Below are 26,820 nucleotides of genomic sequence, written 5' to 3'. Positions count from 1 at the left end.
TACGCCAAAACTCCGCAGTCTGCATTGGTTGCCAATCAGTTTCCAGTCACAATTCAAAGTGTTGGTTATGACCTATAAAGCCCTTCATGGCATCGGACCAGAATATCTCCGGGACCACCTTCTACCATACAAATCCCAGCGACCAGTTAGGTCCCACAGAGTTGGCCTTCTCCGGGTCCTGTCGACTAAACAATGTCGGCTTGGACCCAGGGGAAGAGCCTTCTCTGTGGTGGCCCCGACCCTTTGGAACCAGCTCCCCCTGGAGATTAGGATTGCACCCACCCTCCTTGCCTTTCGTAAACTTCTTAAGACCCACTTCTGCCGTCAGGCATGGGGAAATTCAGACATCTCCCCTAGCCTATATATTTTATGCATGGTATGTTTGTGTGTATGTTTTAATTTAAATAAGGCTTTTTTTAGTTTTTTAATTATTAGATTTGTTACTGTATATTGTTCTTATTATTGCTGTGAGCCACCCCGAGTCTACGGAGAGGAGCGGCATACAAATCTAATAAATAATAATAATAATAATAATAATAATAATAACAACAACAACAACAACAACAATAATAATAATAATAATAATAATAATCCAGTCCTTGTGAGAAAATATGCTAGCATAATTTTCCCATAGACCCATGGCGGCTATCATAGTGGCTATAACCTCGTGGGTATCCTCGAACCCCACTTCTACAGAAGGCAGGTTGAAATATCCTGGATTTGGGTTAATCAGTCTAAGGATCTCGACCAACCTAGAAATGGAGTCAAGGAGCTCAGGCACAAAGATTACTATGCAAAAGGGAGACTGTTGCAATAGGAACAACTCCAACTGATCCCTATAGCCCAATGTAATGAACAGGATCTCATATCCAGTCACTCAAATTATCATCTGACAGCAGCAGCATTGGTAGTCATTAGAGATTCTCAGATTGTCACTTCTGCATCCTTACCCAAAACCTGGCTGGGCACATTTCCAAGAGGGGACTAATCCTTTCAGGTGCACAAGGTTTGGGTAATACGTGTCAACCCAGCCTTCTCGTTCGTTATTAAAGGCTGAGCTGGCCTTTAGCAGCAAGTAGAATCTTAAACCTCTTAGAATCTGCTGAACAAGAAATGGGATTTATCTGAGGGGGCAGGAACACAGAACTAGATGAAGGCACTGGGATTGGGTTCAAGAAGAGCACCCATCCACTATCACCCATCTTACCTCCCCCATGCCTCTCAAAGTCAGAGGAAAATAATCTGAATATATCTCTAATTTTGTCAGAGAAATGTGACTGGAATTCTTTCATAATAGTTTCTTAGCCTTTCTAAAAATAAAATTCCATATTGAAAGTTCCTGGGTTTTTTTGTGTACCTGTTTAATAGATTCCGGTTTAATCTGCTAGGGATAGGTCTGACATTTGCTTTCTTAAAAGAGGTTATTCTCTCCCTATTCTACAATCAGAATATTCTACAAATATTAATCAGATGAATGTCTTTTATTACATTCACTGTAATAACCACAAAATGTAATGTTGTGTTCCCAGATCCTTTTGAAGCATTCATCATTTTCTCTATTCGGCATGAGATCAGAAGGATTGATCTGCAGAAACGAGACTACAGCCTATTAGTTCCTGGTTTAAGAAATACAATAGCACTTGATTTCCACTTCAATCAAAGCTTACTATACTGGACAGATGTAGTAGAAGATAAAATTTACAGAGGCAAGCTTTCTGAAACTGGAGGTATGAAATGGTGCTTAGATTTTATTTTATTTTTTAAATTAACAGGTACAGGATTCAGTTTAGGAAATATGATGAATGAATTATAATTGAAAGGTTTTCATCACATAAGTTATAAATATGTACACATACATTTTATTATTTAAATGGTAAACATGTATATCAATACATACTTTGAATAAGTGATATATGGAAAGTTATGGAAAGTGGGGCCAAGAAAAAGGGCCTTCTCAATGGTTGTTCCCTCCCTATTCAATATAATTCCCCCAGAATTAAGATTATCTCCATCTTAATATTTTCTGAGAAAGACTTGAAGAATAATTCTGTCAGTAGGACTGAGGACCTCAGGTTGATATGAAGCCAATGAAGTTGTTTAATTATGCTTGTTGCTTAAAGTGACCAGCTTTTAAGATTGGGAAAGGGGGACATTATTGGGCCGGGGGGGGGGGGCACTAAAAAAAATTTAGCCAAAAAAAATCTCCCTCCTTCCCTACCTCTCTCTTTCTCTCTCTCTCTTCCTCCCATTCTATTTCTCTTTCTCTCTCACTCCTTTTCCTTTTTCTCTCTTCCTCTGTTTTCTATCTCTTTATCTCTCTTCCTCCCTCCCTTTCTATTTCTCTCTTTCTTTCTTTCTCTCCCTCTTTCTTTTTTCTCTCTCTTTCTTCTCCACTATTTCTCTTTTTGTTTCTCTCTCTTCCTTCATGTGCTGTCCCCAGAGACAGAGACAGTTGGACTGTATTTAGGCATGTTTCTTTAAGATATTGCATTAGGGGAAATGTAGTGAAATTGCACTTTGGGTAATGTAGTTTTACATGTGACCACATTTGTGTATTCCTATTGGCTCTGACTCGGGATGAGGGATAATTGGAGAGAACATTCCAGAGGGTCTTTGTCTTCACTCACTAAGCCAGCCAGCATGTAGATGCTACACCTAGAGCCTGGGTCAATTCAGCCTCTTTTTACTGCCTCTTTTTACTACCTCTTTTTACTGTTCTGGTATAAGCTCAACTTTGCCCAGTCAGATAACTAAGCACAATAAGGTATCACGGATCATTTTATTACAGGCATTCTCATAATAACTCACAGTTATGATGCGATTCTTCTGCAGTATAATCTTTCCCATTGTGCAGTATCTTAAAGAAACATGCCTAAATACAGTCCAACTATCTCTGTCTCTGAGGACAGCACACTTCCTCTTCTCCCCTCCTTCCTCCCCCCCATGAACCCAGCCCCTTCCCCGAGGCTCGGTAGGCACTCCGGTGCCCAGCGGACCCAGACAGCCCCCTGACCCACCCTCCAAGTTCTTCTGATGCTCTTTTTATACACCCCGCCCAGTTAAAGACTGACATAGAAGGCCAGCTGTGGGGCGGAACAGAAGGATGAACACCCCCCCCCCATTCCACTTCCCTGTTACTCACCCATGCAGCTGGCCTATCTCTTTGGAGTGGGGGACTGGGAAGGAAAAACAGCCAGAAGAGGCCTGGCCACCTCTTAAGCTCCTCCCAGGTCACAGCAAATCCTCTCGCCTGCTGTTCCCTCTTTCGCAGGGCTGCAGTGCCGGGACACGACTGGGCCCATCCGGGGGTGAGGCAGGGGAAATAGGCAAGCAAAGACCCTGCACAGCTGGCCTGAAGTCCACGCAGAGACCTCCGGCCAAGCTGGGTTGGTGCATGGAAGGCGAGGCAGCAGCAGAGAGCCCGGAATTCCCTCCCTCCAGCCTCTTCCCAAGGGGCTGGTTGGGAGGGGGGAAAAGCGGGACACTTTTCAAAGGGCATAGGACGTGGGACAAATGATGAAAAAGTGTGATTATCCCACTGAAATTGGGACGTCTGGTCACCTTATTGTTGCTGCTTGCAGTAGTAGTATTGATGAGAAACTTGGGGGTTTTATATTGTGGATTTTTAATATAGCAAGTTGCCTGGGGTCAACATTGTAAGTTGGACAACTAAATAAATTTTGTTTATTTAACTAACTAAATAAATAAATAACAAATGCTATTGAACCAAGTTGCATTTAGAGACTTTCTGGCTTGTTCTAGCTTCACCCCTTGACCATAGATAATTGAACTGTGCATAAAGAGACCTTAAAAAACAAACCTACCATACTATGTATGTGTTCAAAAGCATGATTGCCACTTTGTGCATGTGTAAAATAGCAAAGAAAAATAAAGAACCATCTGAAAGTACTCAATGTCTGATGATGTTATCTACAGTAGTTTGGTAATGAAACATCTGCAAGAAAACAATAAAGCTCAGAGAGCAGAAATGACTCCACAGTTCAACCCTGTGACAATTTTGGCAATTGCAAATATGTAAATCTATGGAAAATGGAACTACAAATGACCAACTTGCTTTGTTTTTTAAAAAGTATATAATTTTTACTTTTTGTATAAATTTGTAAAATTAAAGATTTGTACTAATATTTTCACAGGTGTAAGCTCCGTTGAAATTGTGGTCCAACATGGTTTAGCTACTCCAGAAGGTCTTACTGTGGACTGGATTGCTGAAAATATATATTGGATAGACAGCAATCTGGATCAAATTGAAGTGGCTAAATTAGATGGTACACTGAGGACAACCCTAATTGCAGGTGCAATGGAACACCCTAGAGCTATTGCTTTGGATCCCAGATATGGGTAAATATTCTTTATATTATCTTACGATTTTTTAAAAAAATCATGCAGAATTATTTCTTAATATTGCATTTATTTATTTTTTATTAATTCAATTCAATTTATATTGCTGCCTATTCATCCAGGTGGAAAGAACAAACAATCCCCCTATCCCCAAAAAATGGTCCAAGAGAGGAATGACAGAAACCGAACGTAGATATAGTGCCTTTGATCACATCACTTAGGCAAAAACTGACTTACTTTATAGAAGACAGTGGGGGTGGAGCTTAGCTTGCATATAAAGCAACAGCCTGGGGCCAAAATGGTGTTGGAGTGCCAGAGGATTGGGTAGCATCATGAAGTGAACAGGCACCCTGCTTGCAACCCCCATGTTGACTTCCCCTTCCCAACCAAAGGTAGAATACCACTGCATTTAAGTCCTGGTAGATGCCAGCTTTTCCTCTAGTGCAGTGTTTCCCAACCTTGGCAACTTGAAGATATCTGGACTTCAACTCCCAGAATTCCCCAGCCAGCCAATGCTGGCTGGGGAATTCTAGGAGTTGAAGTCCAAATATCTTCAAATTGCCAAGGTTGGGAAACACTATTCTGGTGGAATAAAGGGACTTGTTGCAAGGATGTTCAAGAGTCCAAATTGAATCCATACTGAATTGCTATTAGCAAGGAAGAAGCTATACATCTTGAATTAGTTGTGTGCTAAAACATCTGAAGGTGTGTGCTGAAATATCTGTGAAGTGGTACTGCGAAGTCAGCGAGTAATATTTCCTTTTTCAGAATAGATAATCAATGCAATAAGAGCTAACCCTTGGTATTTGGGTATATGGGAAACAAGATGAGGTAACAGCTCCCTCCAATAGGGACCAATATCTTCAACATTGCACACACACACCCCTGAATTGCATCAAACTGGCAAATATGTGCATAGCAATACAAAGCTTTGGAACAAATGTTAGAGAATTGCAAGGTACTGGAACATACCAGAGCCTCTCTACATTTTGCATGGGACAAGTTAGTGTGTATAGTAGAAATACATAATAGAAATGTATTATGAAATACTTTCTATATGGCAGAAATAAACCACAATGGCTATTTTACTCACAAACCTTAAAAGACTAAAAAGTATGTAGACAATTGTTGGGAAGAGGAATCAAAACTCAGGAATAGCTAACTATTATTAAAGATAGTGAGTGCTTCTTTTTAAATACCATTTAAGATAATAATAATAATAATAATAATAATAATAATAATAATAACAACAACAACAACAACAATAACAACAACAACAAAATTATTATTATTATTATTATTATTATTATTATTATTATTTATTAGATTTGTATGCTGCCCCTCTCCGAAGACTCAATACTTTAACACAATACTTTTGGAAAAGATAGATCATGGGCATTTTTTTGAAGGAATTTATTTTTTCTAGAAGCCAATCAATTAGCCTTCTTCTAGCAACTTTTATGAGCCAGCAGTGAGTGAGTCTAAAATTCACTTCTACAACGCAAAACAAACTGAAATTCATCTATTGCCATTAGAGACATGGTTTATTAAGTAAGCATTCACTAAAATTACTTTTTAACCTAAAGTTCAAGCAGAAGTACATGCAACTGATGTTATCAGCAATGTTTTGCAAACTACTCACAGCAAACTTCAGATAGTCCTTTAACTGCACTACAGAAGAAAATGTAATACCCAGTAAATCACCTGAAATAACTCTACTAGATGAGGTAATGTAAAAGAGACAGAGAAAAAGGATTTCTTCCTTGCTACAGAGGATCTCACAGGAACGTTAATGTGCATTTGGATTGAGATTGAGGGTTCCCCCACTTCCTATATTCTTTAGTTATGGTGCTTACTTAATTTTCCTCGCTAAGAGGGTATCATTCTATGTTGAGCAGAGGAATAATAATAATAATTATTATTATTTATTAGATTTGTATGCCGCCCCTTTCCGTGGACTCGGAGCGGCTCACAACACAATAAAACAATTCATAACAAATCTAATAATATACAATTTAAAATTTAAAATTGTTAAAAAACCCATTTTTAAGCAGACATACCTACAAACATATCATACATAAATTATATAGGCCCGGGGGAGATGTTTCAATTCCCCCATGCCTGACAACAAATATGGGTTTTGAGAAATTTACGAAAGGCAAGTAGGGTAGGGGCAGTTCTAATCTCTGGGGGGAGCTGGTTCCAGAGAGTCGAGGCCGCCACAGAGAAGGCTCTTCCCCTGGGGCCCGCCAACCGACATTGTTTAGTTGACGGGACCCGGAGAAGGCCCACTCTGTGGGACCTAATCGGTCGCTGGGATTCGTGCAGCAGAAGGCGGTCTCAGAGATATTCTGGTCCGATGCCATGAAGGGCTTTATAGGTCATAACCAACACTTTGAATTGTGCCCGGAAATTGATCGGCAACCAATGCAGACTGCGGAGTGTTGGTGTGACATGGGCATAATTTCTGAAAAATTCTCTGATCATTCCATAAATCAATTATGATAATAAATTCTAGTTGTGGAAAACCCCTCAAAATATTTTAAGAATTGTTGGAAAAGACCAACTTAATACTATCCGTAGAATATAAAGAAACATGTAAATTTAAATCTAAATTCAGTTAGTCTCTCCATAACAGTGGTATTTTTCTTCAAATTGTATTACATTCAGATTAACTTCATTCTTGCAACTTAAAATACTTTTTAACTTTTTAAAAATTATTTTTAAAGTAAATGAATTAAAATTTGCAATCAGTATAGTTCCAATGTACCAGAAATTATGGAAATCAATCAGTAAAATCACATTTTTTCTAATGGCAGGATATAGATCCTATCATATATTTATTGAATTACTCACTTATTTTAAAATATTTATATAATATGATTATCTGGGGAAAAATCTGAGCTAATGGTAATTGTTGACTATTGATGCTTTTTTCTAAAATATTATTTTATTTGCTCCCATTCATATTTTTCTTTTTTGTATCATTCAGAATTTTATTTTGGACAGACTGGGATGCTAATTTTCCTCGCATTGAATCTGCTTCCATGAGTGGAGCAGGAAGAAAGATCATATATAAAGACATGGATAGTGGAGCATGGCCTAATGGTCTTACAGTTGATCACTTTGAAAAACGGATAGTTTGGACAGATGCTAGGTAAAATATATGAATATGTCTCTTATAATCTATTTTTGGAATTCATTACAAAGGGTATAAACTATTATTTTAAGGTCTAAAATTACAATTACCACAAGAACATATAAATTAGGAATTTATATAAACTTCTTAAATGTATATGGTTGGGGAAGTACACATGAACATTTTTGCATAATTTATGTAGGAATCCTCAATCTGAGTATTGTATTGGCAATTCTGTGTTAGCAAAAACTTCAGAAGTGAAGGATTTAGGGGTAGTGATTTCTGACAGTCTCAAAATGAGTTAACAGTGTGGTCAGGCAGTAGGGAAAGCAAGTAGAATGCTTGGCCGCATAGCTAGTGGTATGACAAGCACGAAGAGGGGGATTGTGATCCCGCTGTATAGAGCACTGGTGAGACAACATTTGGAATACTGTGTTCAGTTCTGGAAACCTCACCCACAAAAAGATATTGATAAAATTGAACGGGTCCAAAGACAGGCTACAAAAATGGTGGAAGGTCTTAAGCATAAAACCTATCAGGAAAGACTTAATTAACTCAATCTGTATAGTCTGGAGGACAGAAGGGAAAAGGGGGGCATGATCGAAACATTTAAATATGTTAAAGGATTAAATAAGGTTCAGGAGGGAAGTGTTTTTAATAGGAAAGTGAACACAAGAACAAGGGAGCACAGTCTGAGGTTAGTTGGGGAAAGATCAGAAGCAACGTCAGAAAATATTATTTTACTGAAAGAGTAGTAGATGCTTGGAACAAATGCTTGGATATTAAGTCAACTTATTTTAGGGTCTCAAACTATAAATACAACATTATAACATTAAATTTAAAAAGAAAAAAAGAATGAACCTGAAGCTATTAATAATGAGATGAAAGTACCCACCATCTTCTGCTAGTCATAGCTGTTACTGGAAGCATGACGCCCTTTATAGAGGTTATCCACATTTATCCTACAAAAGAAAGATTATGCTCTAGTTGATTAGAAAGAGCAGAAATTTATGACAATTCAATTTATGTGTGCCCGACACCATTGATACCATTGGCATGGATTACTGGGTTACAAGCAATTATTCTATTGGAGAATATTATATGGCATTATAGTCCCATAACAGGCAGAACATGGAAGATGTTATAAAAGTGGCTAGGAAGTTTCCATGAAGAGTCTACAGTTGCACCATAATCCAATCAGGGTGAATAATTTTAGCCCTATCATTTTGTAGGTCTCAATCCCAAATCCTATGTTTGATTAAAGTTTTATCTATGCAAATGACAATATTGCAAGGAATGAGAGAACATAATATGCCAGATCAGAAATAATTTGCCTCCTCAGAGAAGGAGGAAACCTATCCAGTAAGATAGCTGGTGGACCAGAGGTTTAGCTCAAAGATTTGTTTCAGCGAAAATATGACAGAATATAATTATTTATTGGACAAGTGTGATTGGACAGACAAGGAATTTGTCTTTGTTGCATATTATCTCAGTGTACATAAAAGAAAAGATACATTTGTCAGGAATCAGGTGGGCCAGAAGGCAAATGCAACCAAGTTCCAATCAAACAAGGGCATTTGAAACTAAGCAAGGGACATGAAGTATGGCTTTCAGAAAGTTATCTTGAACAGCTTCTAAAACAGGAGCATCCTTATAAACACAAAGTTGTGCACTAAATAGCAATAACCTAAAACCTTTGCTTAGTATAATTTTATTGCTGCAAGAATGTGATTATTGCCTTCATGACGAGGATAGTTTAAGTCTGTGAGAAACAATTGACTAGTCCAGTGGTGGACAAAAAAAATGGAAACACCTGACTTTGGCATCATAATGTTTGAATATGTTCAAATCAATCAAAACTTGACATGTTTTAAGGTTGTTGGTTTTTTAATTCTGTTATTTGATATGTTTTTTTAAACTACCTTTTTTTTAAACAGAAATTTAAAGAAATTGGTTATAGCCTTCTAGAAATGGCAGACCTCTCAGACTTTCAAAGAGGCCAAATTGTTGGTGCTCGAATGGCAGGCGCTAATGTAACAGAAAGTGCCCAAATGTTTGGCATTTCAAGAGGTAGTGTCTCAAAACTGTTCGAAGGGAGCTTCACAAATCTGGATTCCACAGAAGAACTGCAATTAGAAAACTTCTCCTCTCAAAGACAAATGTTTCAAAGCATTTAGAGTGGTGTAGAAACCACCAGAAATAGTCCCTCGAGCAGTGGCAAAATGTGATTTTCTCTGACGAATCATTGTTTACCATTTTCCCAACCTCCAGCCGTGTTTACGTTTGGAGACAGCCAAAAGAATCATTTCATCCAGACTGCCTTCTCCCAACCGTCAAACATGGCAGAGGCTCAGTGATGATCTAGGGTGATATTTCTTGGAAATCCGCCGGGGCAATGATTTCCCTTCATGGAAGAATTAACAGTGATCACTATTAGGAATTTTGGCCGACCAAATTCATCCTATGGTTTCAAGAACTGTTTCCAGAGGGGGATGCCATCTTTCAAGATGATAATGCACCAATCCATAGAGCAAGAATTGTTAAAGAATGGCACAAGTAACATTCTAATGAAGTTCAGCATCTCATCTGGCCACCACAATCACCAGACCTCAACATTATTGAGCATTTATGGTTGATTTTAGAGATTAAGAAGTTGATTTCCACCACCATCGTCTCTAAAAGAACTGGCTGGTGCTTTAACTGAAGAATGGGCTAAAATTCCTTTGGAAACAATTCACAATTTGTATGAATCAATACTTCGGAGAATTGAGGCTGTATTTGCTGCAAAAGGTGGACCAACACCATATTAAAAGATATTTTTATGATTTTTCAAGGTGTTTCCATTTTCTTGTCCACCCCCATTAAGTATCTGATGTACTTAATCAGATCAATTAATCTTTTGTTAAATTCTCATTTTACAGGAGGATTAAAGGGCATTTCAGAGCTTAATTTTTTAAGTACCAGTAATTGTCAAGAATTTCCCCAGAGCAGTAGGACACTAATGGAGATAGACATGTTTGAGGACTCATTTAAAACAGTGTGGTGGGCAAGTATTGGAGGGTGAAATTTTAATCTAGAAAGGGCTATAATGTCACTTATATAGAAGGTGAACATTAAAAGAGCAATAATATCACCTTTGAGAATAGGGAGATGGTTTCATCACCATTACAATTGTCTCTAATTTGCACTGTAATATTTTGATGAATAAAATTGCCAATCTGAGAAAGTGATGATAAATGGATATTGTACTATGCATTATAGTTTCCTCTGTTCAAATTGAGTCTAAGGCTGTCCTTAAATCAAGAAAGGTAACATAAAGGCTAGCTTTGGGAATTTAGAAGGTTTTTTTCAACCAAATATATAAAACAGAATATTGATCCATGATAAAATATCCTGATCTGTCATCCAATGGTTAAAAGCAAGGATATTGACTGAATACATACAATCCAAAAATGTAAAGTGTAAAAATTGGCTATAGAGTTTCTAACTGTTAAAAATAAATTAATTTGCTTATCATTTATATAGTGACTGATACTGTTAACCTTTGGGAAGTAACATAAAATTACTTTTTTATTTGTTTAATTTTCCAAGAAATAGATAATGGCTGTAATAAGCACAATTTCAAGAGCGTTTCAACTGTTTTTCAGGTCAGATGCTATTTATTCAGCACTGTACGATGGGACTGGCATGATTGAAATTATACGAGGTCATGAATATCTTTCTCACCCTTTTGCTGTCTCCCTTTTTGGGAGTGAAGTATACTGGACAGACTGGAGGACAAACACATTATCTAAAGCAAATAAATGGACAGGCCAAAATGTTAGTGTGATACAAAAAACCAGTGCACAGCCTTTTGATCTTCAAATTTATCATCCAAGTCGTCAACCCCAAGGTAAAGTAATAATTTTTATAATATCAATTGCATCCTTTGTATTCTTATTCATTGATAAGTAGAAAATATAAATAAGAATATTTTTATATGTGCAAAAGACTTTCCCGACTGAGAAATCTCACTTTTTTAAATTTATCAATAAATATTTCTTTGAATGTCCATTTATATTTTCTATGGTGTTTACACAGATAAATTGATGTATTTGAACACTGTGGTCCATTTTAAGATTCCTAAACAAAGCATAACATTAGTTGCCTTTTGCTACAAGACCGCCTTCTGCCACACAAATCCCAGCGGCCGGTTAGGTCCCACAGAGTGGGCCTTCTCCGGGTCCCATCAACAAAACAATGTCGCTTGATGGGGCCCAGGGGAAAAGCTTTCTTTGTGGCAGCCCCGACCCTCTGGAATCAACTCCCCCCAGAGATTAGAATTGCCCCCACCCTCCTTGCCTTTCGTAAGCTCCTTAAACCCCACCTCTGTCGTCAGGCATGGGGGAATTGAGACATTCTTTCCCCCTAAGCCTTTATAATTTATGCATGGTATGTTTGTTATATGGATGTTTAATTTTATAATAAGGGTATTTTAGTTATTTTTAGTATTGGATTTGCATGATGTTTTTTATTGCTGTTGTTAGCCGCCCCGAGTCTACGGAGAGAGGTGGCATACAAATCCAATAAATAATAATAATAAATAATAATAATAGTATATGCTTCTGTGAAGAAATACTAGCTGTTAGCTGTTAAGGAGATACTTTAATTTTAGATGAAGATAATAATAAATATTGTGTTTGTGTATCATACACTGCATTGATTTTGGAGCCATTCTGTGAGGGTACTATTTTTAATAAGTATTGTAATCAGATTGACAATTATTAGCTGCCCCCACCCCATCCACCATCACTACTTCATGGAGAGATTGATCTAGGGTTGTTGAAAATATTATCTGACTTTGGAGGATTCTAATAGGGAAAATTACAAAGACATTTCTCCATTTTTCACCCTGCTGATCTTTTAAGTAGCATAATTTCAGTACTGCAAAGTTATACCTTAACATTTTCACTGAATTATTAGCATTATCTGCATTATACAAAGGGACATTAGAAGAAATCATTATAACTCAAGATTATTCATCTTTATTAGCTCTTCTACACATTGATTAATATTATGCGTATATTTAATACTGTGAAAGTAGACATTGTGTTTTTTCAACTATAAAAAAAAGAAAAATAGAATGACAATACGGGTTAAAATTATTAAAAAAAACCTCAGAACTGCAAAAGAAAAAGAAAAATTATTGACCTTGATATTTAATTTTCAGGAATATAGGCCGGTACTTTTTAGTAATAACCTGTATAGGTCTCTGGTTAAATACAAAGTATCTACTGGACTAATATTCAATTAGTTTCTGTGTCATATAGATTAGATTTATATCAATATAATAAATAGTTGTTTGTTAAATCCATCTAAGCTTTGTAATACTTTGAAAACAATACAAAAAAACAATGTTTATTTTTAGAGAAATATTTTCACAAGCAACCCAATTTATGACTGCATTTGTTTTCATTGGTGTTTATGAAAATATGTTTGCTTTCATTAAACTAGAAATCCTACAAATAACCCAATATAAACATATAACACATTTCAGATATATCTGTAATGTGTTATCCTCCATTATGCTATAAGCAAGCAGTGAAGTACATAACAACTTAAATGTGAGTCTATCGTATTTCATATATTTTAGTCTTAGTAACTGCAGTGGGCTTTCATTGCTAGATATTAAACAAGTTATGTAAAAAGTCATTAAACTTGTATTTCTTGCTAAGAATTTAAGGAAACTCATCCAATACTATAAAACAAGTCAATCCCAATTGTCTTAATGTCTGAATAACAATCAAATGAAAATGATTAAGAAATGAGGGATGTGTGTGGAGAAATGAGGCTTTTTTTCATATAGGTTACATCAGTGTTTCCCAACCTTGACAACTTGAAGATATCTGGACTTCAACTCCCAGAAGTCCCCAGCCAGCATTCGCTGGGTGTGGAATTCTGGGAGTTGAAGTCCAAATATCTTCAAGTTGCCAAGGTTGGGAAACACTGGGTTAAATTATGTTTGTGAGCTTGAACAAAATCCCTCAATTCCCAGACATTTAATTCATAGCTGACCACAAAAACCTCAGTTCCTGCAGTCTATTTATGAGAAGCATCTGTCCAGAGTAGAAGTAGGCAATCACATGATTTCTTCTTTTCTGGTGATTCATCAGTTGAATTCTGCTTTTGACTGCCAATCTCAACTGCAGTGCTGTCCTGTCTCCTTCAGAAACATCTAGTTAGACATGAATCCTGATCAGAAGCCCAGTTATAAAAAAATTGTTGAATATATCAAGAAGTAGAAAACATGTAGTGGTGTTGATAGCCACTGAAAACATCTCTGCCATTACCAAATCCATCAACCCACTTCTGAGCGCACAGGCACAATCCTGGATGCAGAAAAGAAGTATTATTTCCTTGCCAATGGATTTCAGTTCAAAAATCCAGTTGACAAGATCTCATAATACCAGAATTCATCTGTATGGATTGAGTATGACAGAAAACATTCCACTTAAACCCTTCCAGTGATATTTCCTCCCTTCTGAGTATGTACTTATAGCTCAAAAAACCCCAGTAATGCATCAAGAACAGAGTACTTAAGTCCTCTGAAGAAAATTTAAGAAATCCTTCATCCTGCCATGAACAGGCAAGGGCTCTTTCCCCTTTAAAATAAAAACAAAAATAAAATTGAAAATATACAGTACATATCTCTGAGCCTCTTTTATGGTAAAGCAAATATTGTTCCTTTTTTCCCTCCCCTAGAAATTCTTTTCCAGCCTGAAAAAGAAACAGAAATATCTATCACTTTATGTTAAAAGGCAATAATTTATATGTTTCTATGGGCAAGATCTAATTCAGCATCTCTTTCTTTGGAATGATCATTGGATAATAACATCTGAATGATAGTCGTTGGAGAGGGGCGGCATACAAATAATAATAATAATAATAATAATAATAATAATAATAATAATAATAATAATAATAATAATAATATTTGTATGCCGCCCCTCTCCGAGGACTATCATTCAGATGTTATTATCCAATGATCATTCCAAAGAAAGAGATGCTGAATTGGATCTTGCCCATATAATAATAATAATAATAATAATAATAATAATAATAATAATAATAGTAGTAGTAGTAGTAGTAGTAGTAGTAGTAGTAGTAGTAAATGTCACTTCTCTGCAGGTTATATACCTTTGTTTCCCTATTCCCCCTCTCCAATTTCATTCTTATGATCAGTCAATTAATATGAAATTCTGCAGTATAGGAAACAATACAATGTAAGTGAATTTGTATTCTAAACCAACTTTGGCATTATATTTTTAATTCTAGCTCCTAATCCTTGTGCTGCTAACATTGGTAGAGGTCCTTGCTCCCATATGTGCCTGATAAATCTTAACAGGAGTGCTGCTTGTGCATGTCCTCATCTAATGAAACTGGCTGAAGATAAAAAAGCATGTTATGGTAAGTTTTGTACAGTTTATTTTTCTAACAACTGCTTAAAAGACAGGACACAGAGCATCTGAGGTGCTATTTACTGATAATCTTGATGGTAAGCTCTTCATGTTAATGAATGGACTGCTTTTTTGTATTTAGTTTGTGAATATTTATTATCTTGGGTTTTCCCCAGGGGTGGGCTATTGCCCAGACCGGGGTGGGTGGGGGGAATGCAGTAGGGTAGCAAAAATGGAGCTCCACCCCAGAGCAGCCAACTTGCATTGAAAGATGTTGAAAGAAAATGCAGGGTGTACTGCATAAACCACGCCCACAGTGTGGTAGTAAAAATTTTGGTAGCCCTTCACTGTTTTCCCCCCTTTTTACTATGGATATAAATAGTGTGATTCATAGAGGTTATGTTCCCCAAATAGGGAAATTTCTAAATGGGAAAGTATCAGACAATAATGATGCAAATAAATGACATAATGAAAAGCTTCTTATTAGTTTAAACTCTATCTTCTTTTGAACTCTGGGAGTATCATTCTGGGAGTCTTCTCGGAAGCTACTAACCCCCAACCCCACCCCACCCGCAAAACTATAATAAAGGCAGAAATATGAATTAACTCTCACATATTTGGTGTCTGGGAAGAAAAATAAAATAAAGCTGTATAATGCTTCATTATCAAGATATGCCAGGGCAACATGATATGTTAACAAATATATTGTGTTCTTTGAGATATAGACAATTGGATAAAAATAGTATTATAAAATTTCCAACTTCAGAATAGACAACTTTCCGCAAAAATATTTCCATCATCTTGGAGATAGGAGCTCATCATATACATGCTTTTATATTTGTTTTTGTAGCAGAACACTAACCTTCCCTTCCCTGTTGCTGTTGATTCTTTTCACCAAAAAATTACTCTTACATTTTTCCATTTTTTATACAGTTTCTTATATGTCTAAGAAAACTTTCAGTCATCAAGGTCATGATTGTCCCAAAGATGTTTTTTCATGAGGCAAGTGGACTTTCTGTTTTCTTATTTTGAAGATGTTTAGCTTTTCATCCGTTCTTCAGAGCTGAAGAAGCTTCTTGTATGAGAAGTGAAACAACTTCAAAGAAAAACCAGAAAGTCCAGTTGCCTCTTGAAAAAGCACTTTTGGGTTTCTCTCTTATATTTTAGCTTGTGTTTCTTTTTTAAAAAGTCATATATTTTATTACTATAAGTACTGATAAAGCAAAACAGTAGCCTACACATTAAATTATACATAACTAAATATAGTAAAAAAAAAAACACCATGAAACTCACAAACTAAGTCAGCTGAGTTACGTTGGAGCAGTCAAGTCTCATCACTTTTTCAGTCATTTTTGAAAAATGCTGCCAATAAAAAATCAGGATGCTTTTGTCATGAGTCCAAAGTAACCTGAAAGCACATATGTGACATATAATTCTACCTTCAAGTTTCTATACTTTAGCTAAGAAATATGTAAATGTTTTACACTATTACATTGATTTGCAATTTACTTATATTCTTTTACTTTGTGCACAAATTTATACTACATTTGAAAAAACCATACAAAGCATATTTTCCATATATGTGACCAGGAATTGGAGAGAATATTGCAAAGAAATTATAAGTGGGAGTAAGAGGTGAGGAGATAGTTTTCATGATAATTTGATGGTAGCTCAGAAGAAAACATATTATGATGCTTTACTTATTAATTATATCTGATTCCTATTTGATTTTAATTCGTTTATTAAGACATGTATAAGCACCTGATTTTCTAAGTCAACATGCAGCTGTGCTGGCGCGGGGCATGCGCAGAAGGTAAATCTCACATGAAGACGTGCAACCGCGCGATTTCTGGGTTTGTTTGCTTCCGCGCATATGTGGAAGCAAAAAAACCTGGAAATTGGAGACAATAGCTGCCGGTTGCTCAAGACCGGCAAAATAAGGTAAGAGCTGCCCCGCCCCACTGCCCGCTGGCTCACCGCCCCCCATCCACCTGCCATGCTGTTTGCAAATTTAAATGGTATATATATTGTTATAAATAAAATTGCATTTCATTGCTGTGTATCTAAGAAAATAACATCTTTCTTTTTTATAGAAATGAAAAAGTTCCTTCTTTATGCAAGGCATTCAGAAATAAGAGGTGTTGACTTAGAAAATCCGTACTTCAATTACATAACAGCATTTACAGTTCCTGATATTGATGATGTAACAGTTGTAGATTTTGATGCAGTGGAAGAACGTTTATACTGGACTGATGTGAAAACACAAACTATAAAACGGGCCTTTATTAATGGGACTGGCTTAGAAACTGTCATATCAAGAGGTAAAATGTTTCCTTTAGAAAGCACTATTGTGTATATTAAAGAAACAAAACATAAATTAGCTTGCCTCCCTAATTAACATATTAACATATCAACTGGCCACGTGCTGATGAGTTAAGCTGGCCATTGTTAATGACACAAAGATATTATCTTAATTATGTATTACATATTTAAGCTTTCTACATTCTTGATTACAATTCTTTTGCTTGAAAACTGAATTTTTGTCACTTCACCCAAGCCCCTATGCCTATATATCTGGTAATTGATTGTAATAAATAGATTTCATTTGTTTTCATTTTTCTAATTCTTTTTCTCTCAAAAACCCCAAGGTATGCTTTGATGGCCAAGAAATAAAGCTATCTGTAACAGGCAGTTTTTCAACAATCATTCTTTGTTTAAATTTGATAACTTTTAATTTTCTAAATCTAAAGGCTTTAATGTTTAAGCAATTCATTTCAGATTTGATCATCTTCTGTTATAATGCCATCATGGTGGAAGTGATGTGCCAGTGCCTGGAGGCTGTTGGGGCCTGGATGGGTGTCAAGAAACTCAAACTCAACCCAGACAAGATGGAGCGGCTGTGAGACTTGCCTCCCAAGGACAATTCCATCTGTCCGTCCATCACCCTGGGGGGGGAATTATTGACCCCCTCAGAGAGGGTACGCAACTTGGACATCCTCCTTTATCCACAGCTCACATTAGAGAAACATATTTCAGCTGTGGCGAGGGGGGCGTTTGCCCAGGTCCGCCTGGTGCACCAGTTGCAGCCCTATTTGGACTGGGGGTCACTGCTCACAGTCACTCATGCCCTCATCACCTCGAGGTTCGATTACTGCAACGCTCTCTACATGGGGCTACCTTTGAAAAGTGTTCGGAAACTTCAGCTCGTGCAGAACGCGGCGCAAGTCATTGTGGGGCTTCTCAGATTCGCCCACGTGTCTACAACACTCTGTGGCCGGCATTGGCTGCCGATCAATTTCCAGTCACAATTCAAAGTGTTGGTTATGACCTTTAAAGCCCTACATGGCATTGGACCAGCGTACCTCCGGAACCGCCTGCTACCGCACGAATCCCAGCGACCCATAAGGTCCCACAGAGTTGGCCTTCTCCGTGTCCCGTCGACTAAACAATGTCGTCTGGCGGGCTCCAGGGGAAGAGCCTTCTATGTAGTGGCCCCGGCCCTTTGGAATCAACTCCCCCCGGAGATTAGAATTGCTCCCACCCTCCTTGTCTTTCGTAAACTACTCAAGACCCACCTATACCGCCAGGCATGGGGGATTTGAGACATCTTTCCCCCAGGCTCCTTATAATTTATGTTTGGTATGTATGTGTTGTCTGGTTTTAATATGATAGGGTTTTAGTTTTTCTTTTAATATTAGATTTGTGCCACTATAATATTGTTTTTATCATTGTTGTGAGCCGCCCTGAGTCTTCGGTGAGGGGCGGCAAACAAATCTAATAAATAATAATAATAATAATAATAATAATAATTATTATTATTATTATTATTAAACACCCAAAATAAAAGAGTAATTATATATGGTTGTATCAAAACCTGTGGCAATGACCTGGGAGTTGGGGGCAGAGGCTGCCTAAGGAATTATCACATTGCTGCATTGCAGGCATGGAAAAAACAAACAAACAGAAAAGATCCTCTATAATTTATTAGGCTGTAAAAAGAGTTGGTGGGGTACTTGTACTTTCAGATTTACATAAAGTTGAATTAGCTCATCTGGCCATGTTTCTTGTGTGGTCTATCAGGGAAATCTGATACCTACAAAGAGAAGAAAAAGTGCTGATTAAACACACCCCAATGACCCTTTATCTACTGAGACCTTGAACCATAAAACCTTATCTGGCTTAGCATTTATCATTTTTACCACGCAATCTTTTAGGAAAACTACAAAAGTGTACTAGTATTCAGGATAGTATTTTTATCTTTGTTCTCCAGAATTTAATGTAAAAATGATGATATCAGTATGTAGGATATAGTCATCAAGATTATTAATCATTGATTTCTTTTTTAAAAAGAGTATTAGTGCTATTTAAGATGACCGCTATCTTGGTCTCTTTAGTTCTGCTAAGTACAGTTGAAGTATTGTCTCTTTTCATCAGACATGAATCGCTTCCAACAAGCTTTGTTAAATGTCCTGTGGGATCTCTTCATTTGAAATGAACTTTTCTCATTCAATTCTTAAATTATTTTTTCTTATTTATTTATTTATTTATTTATTTTATTAATTAATTAATTAATTAATTAATTAGATTTCTATGCCGCCCCTCTCCGAAGACTCGGGGCGGCTCAGAACAATAATAAAAAACAGTGTAAACAATGGAACAAATCTAATAATAAGAATTATATTTAAAAAAACCAACTGTTAAAAAAACCCCTTTAAAATGACATATTTTAATTTAATATTTCTCCTCCTCTCACCCATATTTTGAATGAACACGAATAAAGCAGTTTTGTAATTTAAATCCATTTATTTATTTTATTTTATTTTATTTATTTATTTATTGGATTTGTATGCCGCCCCTAAATTTGTATGCAATTTAGTTATATATTTCTTTGAAAATTCATGTTCCATTGATTACGATTATTACAGATGTGTTACTCTGTACAGTTGTTAAAGTTGGGGAGAGTGCATTATCTATTAAATATATCTGTCTGTTTAAAGGACTTTTCCAGGTTATATCTGCATGCACGCATGCATTTCTTTACCCGGAAACCTGGAACTATGTGGTCAGTGCATACATATCCATACAGACAGAACCTAGGAAAAGCCTTAAAGTAGTCATGCTTTGGACAACCCAATACGGTGTACTTTTTGTATATACTTTTTGTTCTTCATGTTTCATGTATATATTTGTTCAGTCCTATATATTTTAGTACAAAAGCTAATTTGAATTAAATAAAAATTAAGTATGGCAGGTCTCAGGTTACTTGGGGTTCACACTGTATATAAAACACTTTCAGCAGTAAAATATTTTTTGTTTTGTTTTTATATTTTGTAGATATTCAAAGCATTCGTGGACTGGCTGTGGATTGGTTATCCCGTAATGTATACTGGATTAGCTCGGAATTTGATGAAACACAAATTAATGTAGCCCATTTAGATGGCTCTTTAAAAACTTCAATTATACATGGAATTGATAAACCACAATCTCTTGCAGTTTATCCCGCTAAAGGGTAAATTATCACTCCTATCAGTACAGCTTTGGGATAGTAAAAAAAGTGCATTTTTTGAGATATAAATTTATGTTTGCTTGTCAAGTTTAATACTGTTTGTATAATATTGTATAATCCTATGTTAGCCACCCAGAGTCACTTGGCAAATGGGCAGGTATGTAAATAGAAGAAATATAAATACATAAAAGACAATTTAATAAGTTATCTCCTCCTATAAAATGAAATCTCCATGGAGTACCAGTATGGAGACTCCTTTTTCAGAAAATGTGTGTTGGGAGAGAAAAAAGATAATAAATTTGACCTCTGTGTATCCAATGTTTGTATGGATAGCTATTTTATTTTTAGGGGACTTTGCCTCTGTATGTGTGGGATAAGTTGTAATTTTTTTCATGATCAATAGCATGATCAATAGATCAACATCTTACTGCATCATTTAAAATATTGTTGATATTCTAATATTAATCAAAATCTGGAAGATGCAATGACACTGTTTGTATCCCTCTGAAGAAAGACACATTAAAATATTATATAATGTGATCTACACTTACTATCTTTGGATTCTAAGAAAGTGCAGTTTATTTTTGATACATCATAACATTTAAAAGTAAATACCATATATGTATTATTATTCTTTAAAAAATAATTTAAAAAATCTGTTCCAATTTCCAGTTAGAAAAGCCAAATATACTGTATTTTAAAGTTAGAGCTTTACATCTATTCGTTTTAATGCATTATTTTGTACATTAATGCATCTTATTATTTAGTTATTTAGTTTTATAAAGGATGTAGTACAGATATATTATTTTTATGCCAACTCATGATTCTTTTTCGGACTAGTTTTAGAAATCAGATTCAATAAGAATTCTGCACAATCTCTAATTGAGGAATGGTTTCAGGATGCTAGAAGAGAACCAATGTAAAGCTATATCATATTGTGTTCAACCTAATAGTTTGGGGAAGTGGGTAAAAATTCACCAGCTCTAAAGCTCCATATTTTCTCCATATATCACCCATTCACATAACTTCCAGTCTGGTGCTAGAGTCATTTTTTCCCCATATTGATAAAAAGAAAAAAAAGTGTGTATCTCTTGCCAAAACGTACAAAAAGTGACTGTTGTTTCAGAATGGAGTGTCTTCCTTTCTATAATCATATATGACTACTGTGTTAATATGTTTAATACAACAGTATTTTATACCTATTTTCATCAAGGAAACTTTATTGGATTGATGGGAACACAATTAACATGGCAAATATGGATGGCAGCAACAGTAAAATACTACTACAGAATCAAAAAGATCCAGTTGGTAAATATAACTATAACCTCTTTCGTGTCAAGGTGTTTTGCTAAAACTCAATAAATTATATCTGCATGTGCACAAACTAAACAGGCATAGGCATCAGCAAATACTGGCTTTCATTTTTCGCAGAGTAGTAGAATGCTTGAATTTTCATGACTCAATTCATTCATTGTGCTAAGTCATAATCTCATTTGTTCTTTTTGGCCTGTTGTAAAAATTCAACTATATATTACCAGTGGATTGTGGGTAAGATTTAATAAATCAGGATTTTAAACAAGTCATGGTTTAATAAAACTTGTGAACCAGTCAATTCAAGTTTGTGTTTCTTTAGGAATGTACAAATTAAGCAGACATTTTAGAGGAAGTGTCAAAGCAAGGGTGGTTTTTGGTTGGTTTGGTTTGGCTTGGTTTAGTTTATGATTATCATAGAGCAGAAGAACTTTAAAAAAAAATAACTAAAAAAAAGGTTTGTGGTGTGAAAATGATATACCAAACACATATAAAATGATATATGTTTTGGCATATCACATTTGTCAGTATACTACCAAAGCAAAAGGATAATTTAATTGTAATATGTTAAGCCTGGTTTGGTTTTCATTCAAAAATGAGACAATATATTACCGGTACTGTGTATTTATTGGCTTTATTGACCATTTTTATTTATTTTTGAACCTGGCTGCTTATGTGTGTTTTATTGTGACCTGTGTTTTATCTTTGCTTTTGTCTTTTTAATAGATCATGGTTTCTCTCTCTCTGTATGTATGTATGCTTGAGATTATGAGGCTTTTTAAAATGTTTGTAAGAGGTGCAATTTATGTGATATAAGTCTTTGTGAGATGGATTTAGGAAAATAATTGTGGACTTTCGTGCAGGTGTATATTTTTCCAACTTTTTTCACTTTATTAATACAAGTATTTTAGCAGTAGTTTTGGATTATCTTACAGTTTGGATTTGGAGGACATATTCCTCCTGCTGTCACTCATCCTACAGAAAACAAACCTAGGCTACCAAACTGCTAGGAATTCATCAAAAATTTCACACCTGCTGTATATGGATGACCTGAAGTTGTACGTAAAATCAGAAACTGAGATACAGTCACTAACCAACACTGTGCGAATCTTCAGCAATGACATCAGCATGGAGTTTGGCCTGGATAGATGTGCCACAGTGGCACTGAAAAAGGGGGAAATCACTGAAAGTGAGGGCATTGAAATGCCAAATGGTCAAACCATCAAGTGTCACCAGCCAGAAGCCTACAGATACTTGGGCATCTTGCAACTGGATAATATCAAGCATGGCCATGTAAAAACTGTGATCAGCAAAGAGTACATCCAGAGAACCAAAAAAAAATTGAAGAGCAAACTGAATGGTGGCAACACTATCAAGGCTATAAATACTTGGGCCATACCTGTCATTAGATACACAGCTGGCATAGTGAACTGGACTCAAGCAGAGCTGGACAACTTGGACAGGAAAACCAGAAAATTAATGACAATCCATCATGCACTACACCCCCGCAGTGATGTTGACAAGCTGTATTTACCAAGAAAAATAGGCGGCAGAGGACTTTTGAAAGTAAAATAGACAGTGGATGAAGAGAAGCATGCATTAGCTGGCTATGTGAAGGAGAGCAAAGAGTCAGCATTGATGGAGGTCAACAATAGGAAGCTTCTCAAGGTGAAGCAAACTAAGGACCAGTAAAGAAAAACCGTAACTCAATGTTGTATGGACAGTTGGCAGAACAAAGCATTGCATGGCCAGTTCTTAGAGAAGATTGAAGGCAAAGTGGATAAAGAAAAGACCTGGTCATGGCTTACAAGTGGAACACTCAAAAAGGAGACAGAAGGACTAATACTGGCAGCACAAGAACAGGCCAGTAGAACAAATGCTGTCAAAGCCAGAATTGAAAAAACAACAGACGATCCAAAGTGCAGACTCTGTAAAGAAACAGATGAAACAATTGATCACATACTCAGCTGCTGCAAAAAGATCGCACAGACTGACTACAAGCATAGACATGATGCTGTGGCACAGATGATCCACTGGAACTTGTGCCGGAACTACTATTTACCAGTGGCAAAGAACTGGTGGGATTATAAGCCCGAAAAAGTGGTCGAAAATGAGCAAGCAAAATGACTGTGGGACTTCCGACTTCAGACTGACCGAATTCTGAAGCATAACACACTGGACATACTGATTGTGGAGGGAAAAAAGTATGGATCATCGACATCGCAATCCCAGGAGACAGCAGAATTGAGGAGAAGTAGCTAGAGAAATTAGTGAAATACGAAGATCTAAAAATCGAGCTGCAACGACTCTGGCATAAGCCAGTGAAAGTGGTCCCCGTGGTACTTGGCATGCTGGCTGCAGTGCCAAAGGATCTCCGTGGACATTTGACAACCATCGGAATTGACAAAATCTCCATCTGTCAATTGGAAAAGGCCTCTTTACTGGGATCGGCAAACATAATTCGCCGCAACATCACGCAGTCCTAGGTGCTTGGGAAGCGCCCGACTGGTGATGAAATACGAAATCCAACATAGTAATCTTGTTTGCTTTGTTGTATTGACATAATAATAATAATAATAATAATAATAATAATAATAATAATAATAATAATAATAATAATAATAATAATAATAATGTGTCCTTATGACATTCTGCATAAATGTTAAGTCATTCTTTGTTGACTAAACAATAGTTGGCTGGGTTTACAGATTTCAGCAATGAATAATTATGGTTTGTAAACAAGAGTAATTGAGTTAAAACACATTGTGGAATAAGTCACATTAAGCCTTAGCATAATTCATTCAATCAGCCATAAAGCTTTGCCTTAAATTATGAGAACATTTGTTACAATAATTTGAGTTGGCTGATAATAATGGAAGAAAAAAGGTGACTTTTAAAAATAATTTGCCTATTCAAAAAATGAGTACTGCAAAATAGTATTTATTTCAGTAATCTGATGCCTCCCCTGAATAGTTTTACCACAATTTACTGTATTGCTCTTTGTATTAATAAAGAAAATATTTAGCAACTGATTAATCTACAGTATGTTTGCCTTTTGCCTATTGCCTTTTAAAATTCATTTACTTGAAATATAATTGTATTACAATCTTGTCAGAGTAACTGCTTGGCATTTATCAGAATTTACTGCTAGTCAATGAAAGAAAAAGAGTAATCTTCAAGCAGTTTGGCTCAATGTGTTTTGCTTCTTAAAAAAAAAAGAAAGAAACAAGAACAGGATTTTAAGCTTATCTGTTTTGCTCATTTAGATGTATTTTCTTACCAGAGGTATTAAAAACATTGACCAAAATATGGGATTGGATTAATTAATAAGCAATGTATTTAAAATTCAATCTCCTAATAAAAATGTCCTATTTTAATTCACAGTTGTCAATCCCTTCCCCATTTTTTTGTAGTGCTTAAATATTTTTCCCCATAATTTTATTGCATTTACATCTCAGTATTTTCAGGTAAATAGACATCCATATATTTACATTCATAATAATATATTCTTTGGTTTATGTATTGTATATACAATTGTTTTTCCCCCACGTCTATTTACTTTTTTTGTCTTTCTTTTTTGTGTCCATTTGTACCAATTAGTCCAGATGTTGTAATAGTCCGAATCTTTTTGGCCATTCAGCTCCATCGTTAGCTTGTCCATTTCCATGCAATCATAGATTTTGTTGATGAATTCCTTTTCTGTAGGTATCTGAGGATCTTTCCACTGTTGCGTGTAAAGGATTGTAGCCGCTGTCCCTATGTGTAATATCAAATACTTAATAATTTTGGAATAGAAATTTTGTACAATACCCAATAGGAAGAGTTATGGTGTCAATTCAATTTCAATGTCAGTAATTTCCTGCATCCATTTATGAAGTTTCCTCCAATATTTTTTTCCTTCAGAACAAAGAAAGAAGGTGCCCTGCTCTTTTTTACATTTCCAGCATGTCTGATTTAAATTTAGGTATATTTTTGCCAATCTTTTCAGAGCCAAATGCCACTGATAAAATATTGATTTTCTTTGTATACTGTTGATTTTGTTAATTTGATGTTTCTGGTCCAAATCTGCTCCCAATCCACCAGGTGTACGCTATGGCTGAAGTTTTTTGCCCAAGCGATCATTGCCCCTTTAACTATGTCCTTGTGTTTTTCATACTCAATTAAGTATTTGTAAATATTAGATATTTTATCTTCTGGGCCAATGAGCAACTTGTCTAATTGTTGGGTTTGAGTGTCAATACCCATTCCATCTTTTTTTTTTGTATCTTGCCTGGATTTGTAAATAGGGCCACTAATCAATATTAATGTTTTGTTTCGCCAATTCTTCCCTACTTTTAAATTACCTAATGGATCCAATATTTATTTATATTTAATTGTTTTAGTTGTATCTATTGTGTTTGGATATATTAAAGTTAATAGCCAATTCCAAATTTTCAAGTACAGTGTTCCCTCGATTTTCGCGGGGGTTGCATTCCAAGACCGCCCGCAAAAGTCAAATTTCCGCAAAGTAGTGGTGCGGAAGTAAAAACACCATTTTTGGCTATGGACAGCCAAAACTACCCCCGTGCACCCTTTTCCAAGGCCGCGCAAGGGCTTGAAGTTGGAGGCAGGGAGTGACGAAAGTGCAGAGGCTGGCAAAGATTGTTTTTAATGTCGGCCGCCCACCCAGCGCCTCCGGCCTCCTCGCCGCTACCACCGCCCACCCGATTCGCCCCTCTCACCGGCTTTCTTGGAGCACAAGTCCTCCTGCAGCAGCGCTGGTGGCTAAGGCTTCTCGGCCTCCTCATTTGGCCGCTAGCCACTCTGAGTGCTTTGAGAATGCCCGCCCCACCCCTCTCGTAGTCCCTTGGCTGAGAGCGCTTTCATCCCAGCTGTCAGAGAGGGGGCTGCAGGAGAGGTGGGACAGGCGTTCTCACAGAGAGCAACAGTCAGAGCGAGATGGAAAGGAGAGAGGGAGAGAGAGAAAGAGAGAGAGAGCAAGAGGGGGGAGAGTGGAAGGTAGAGAGAGAGAGAGAAATGATAGAAAAAAGGGGAGGAAAAAAGAGAAATGAGAAAATGATTGAAGCAGA

At 36.3% G+C, this 26,820-nt stretch overlaps 1 protein-coding gene across 1 annotated transcript in view; it reads left to right on the top strand.

The window, feature by feature from the left end:
- Window positions 1-26,820, top strand: part of LRP1B (LDL receptor related protein 1B) — a 1,143,506-nt gene that overhangs the window by 860,609 nt on the left and 256,077 nt on the right. The window contains exons 24-31 of the mRNA XM_070731453.1: window positions 1,530-1,727; window positions 4,155-4,359; window positions 7,352-7,516; window positions 11,146-11,390; window positions 14,813-14,944; window positions 17,028-17,255; window positions 20,269-20,443; window positions 21,654-21,748. Of these exons, the coding sequence (XP_070587554.1) occupies window positions 1,530-1,727; window positions 4,155-4,359; window positions 7,352-7,516; window positions 11,146-11,390; window positions 14,813-14,944; window positions 17,028-17,255; window positions 20,269-20,443; window positions 21,654-21,748 (1,443 nt within the window). The remainder of the gene's footprint in view (window positions 1-1,529; window positions 1,728-4,154; window positions 4,360-7,351; window positions 7,517-11,145; window positions 11,391-14,812; window positions 14,945-17,027; window positions 17,256-20,268; window positions 20,444-21,653; window positions 21,749-26,820) is intronic.

This window comes from Erythrolamprus reginae, chromosome 1 (genome assembly GCF_031021105.1).
Source record: "Erythrolamprus reginae isolate rEryReg1 chromosome 1, rEryReg1.hap1, whole genome shotgun sequence".
In the NCBI taxonomy this organism is placed as follows: Eukaryota; Metazoa; Chordata; class Lepidosauria; order Squamata; family Dipsadidae; genus Erythrolamprus; species Erythrolamprus reginae.
Note: the sequence above shows the minus strand (reverse complement) of the source record. Positions and strands in the feature narration are given on the sequence as shown.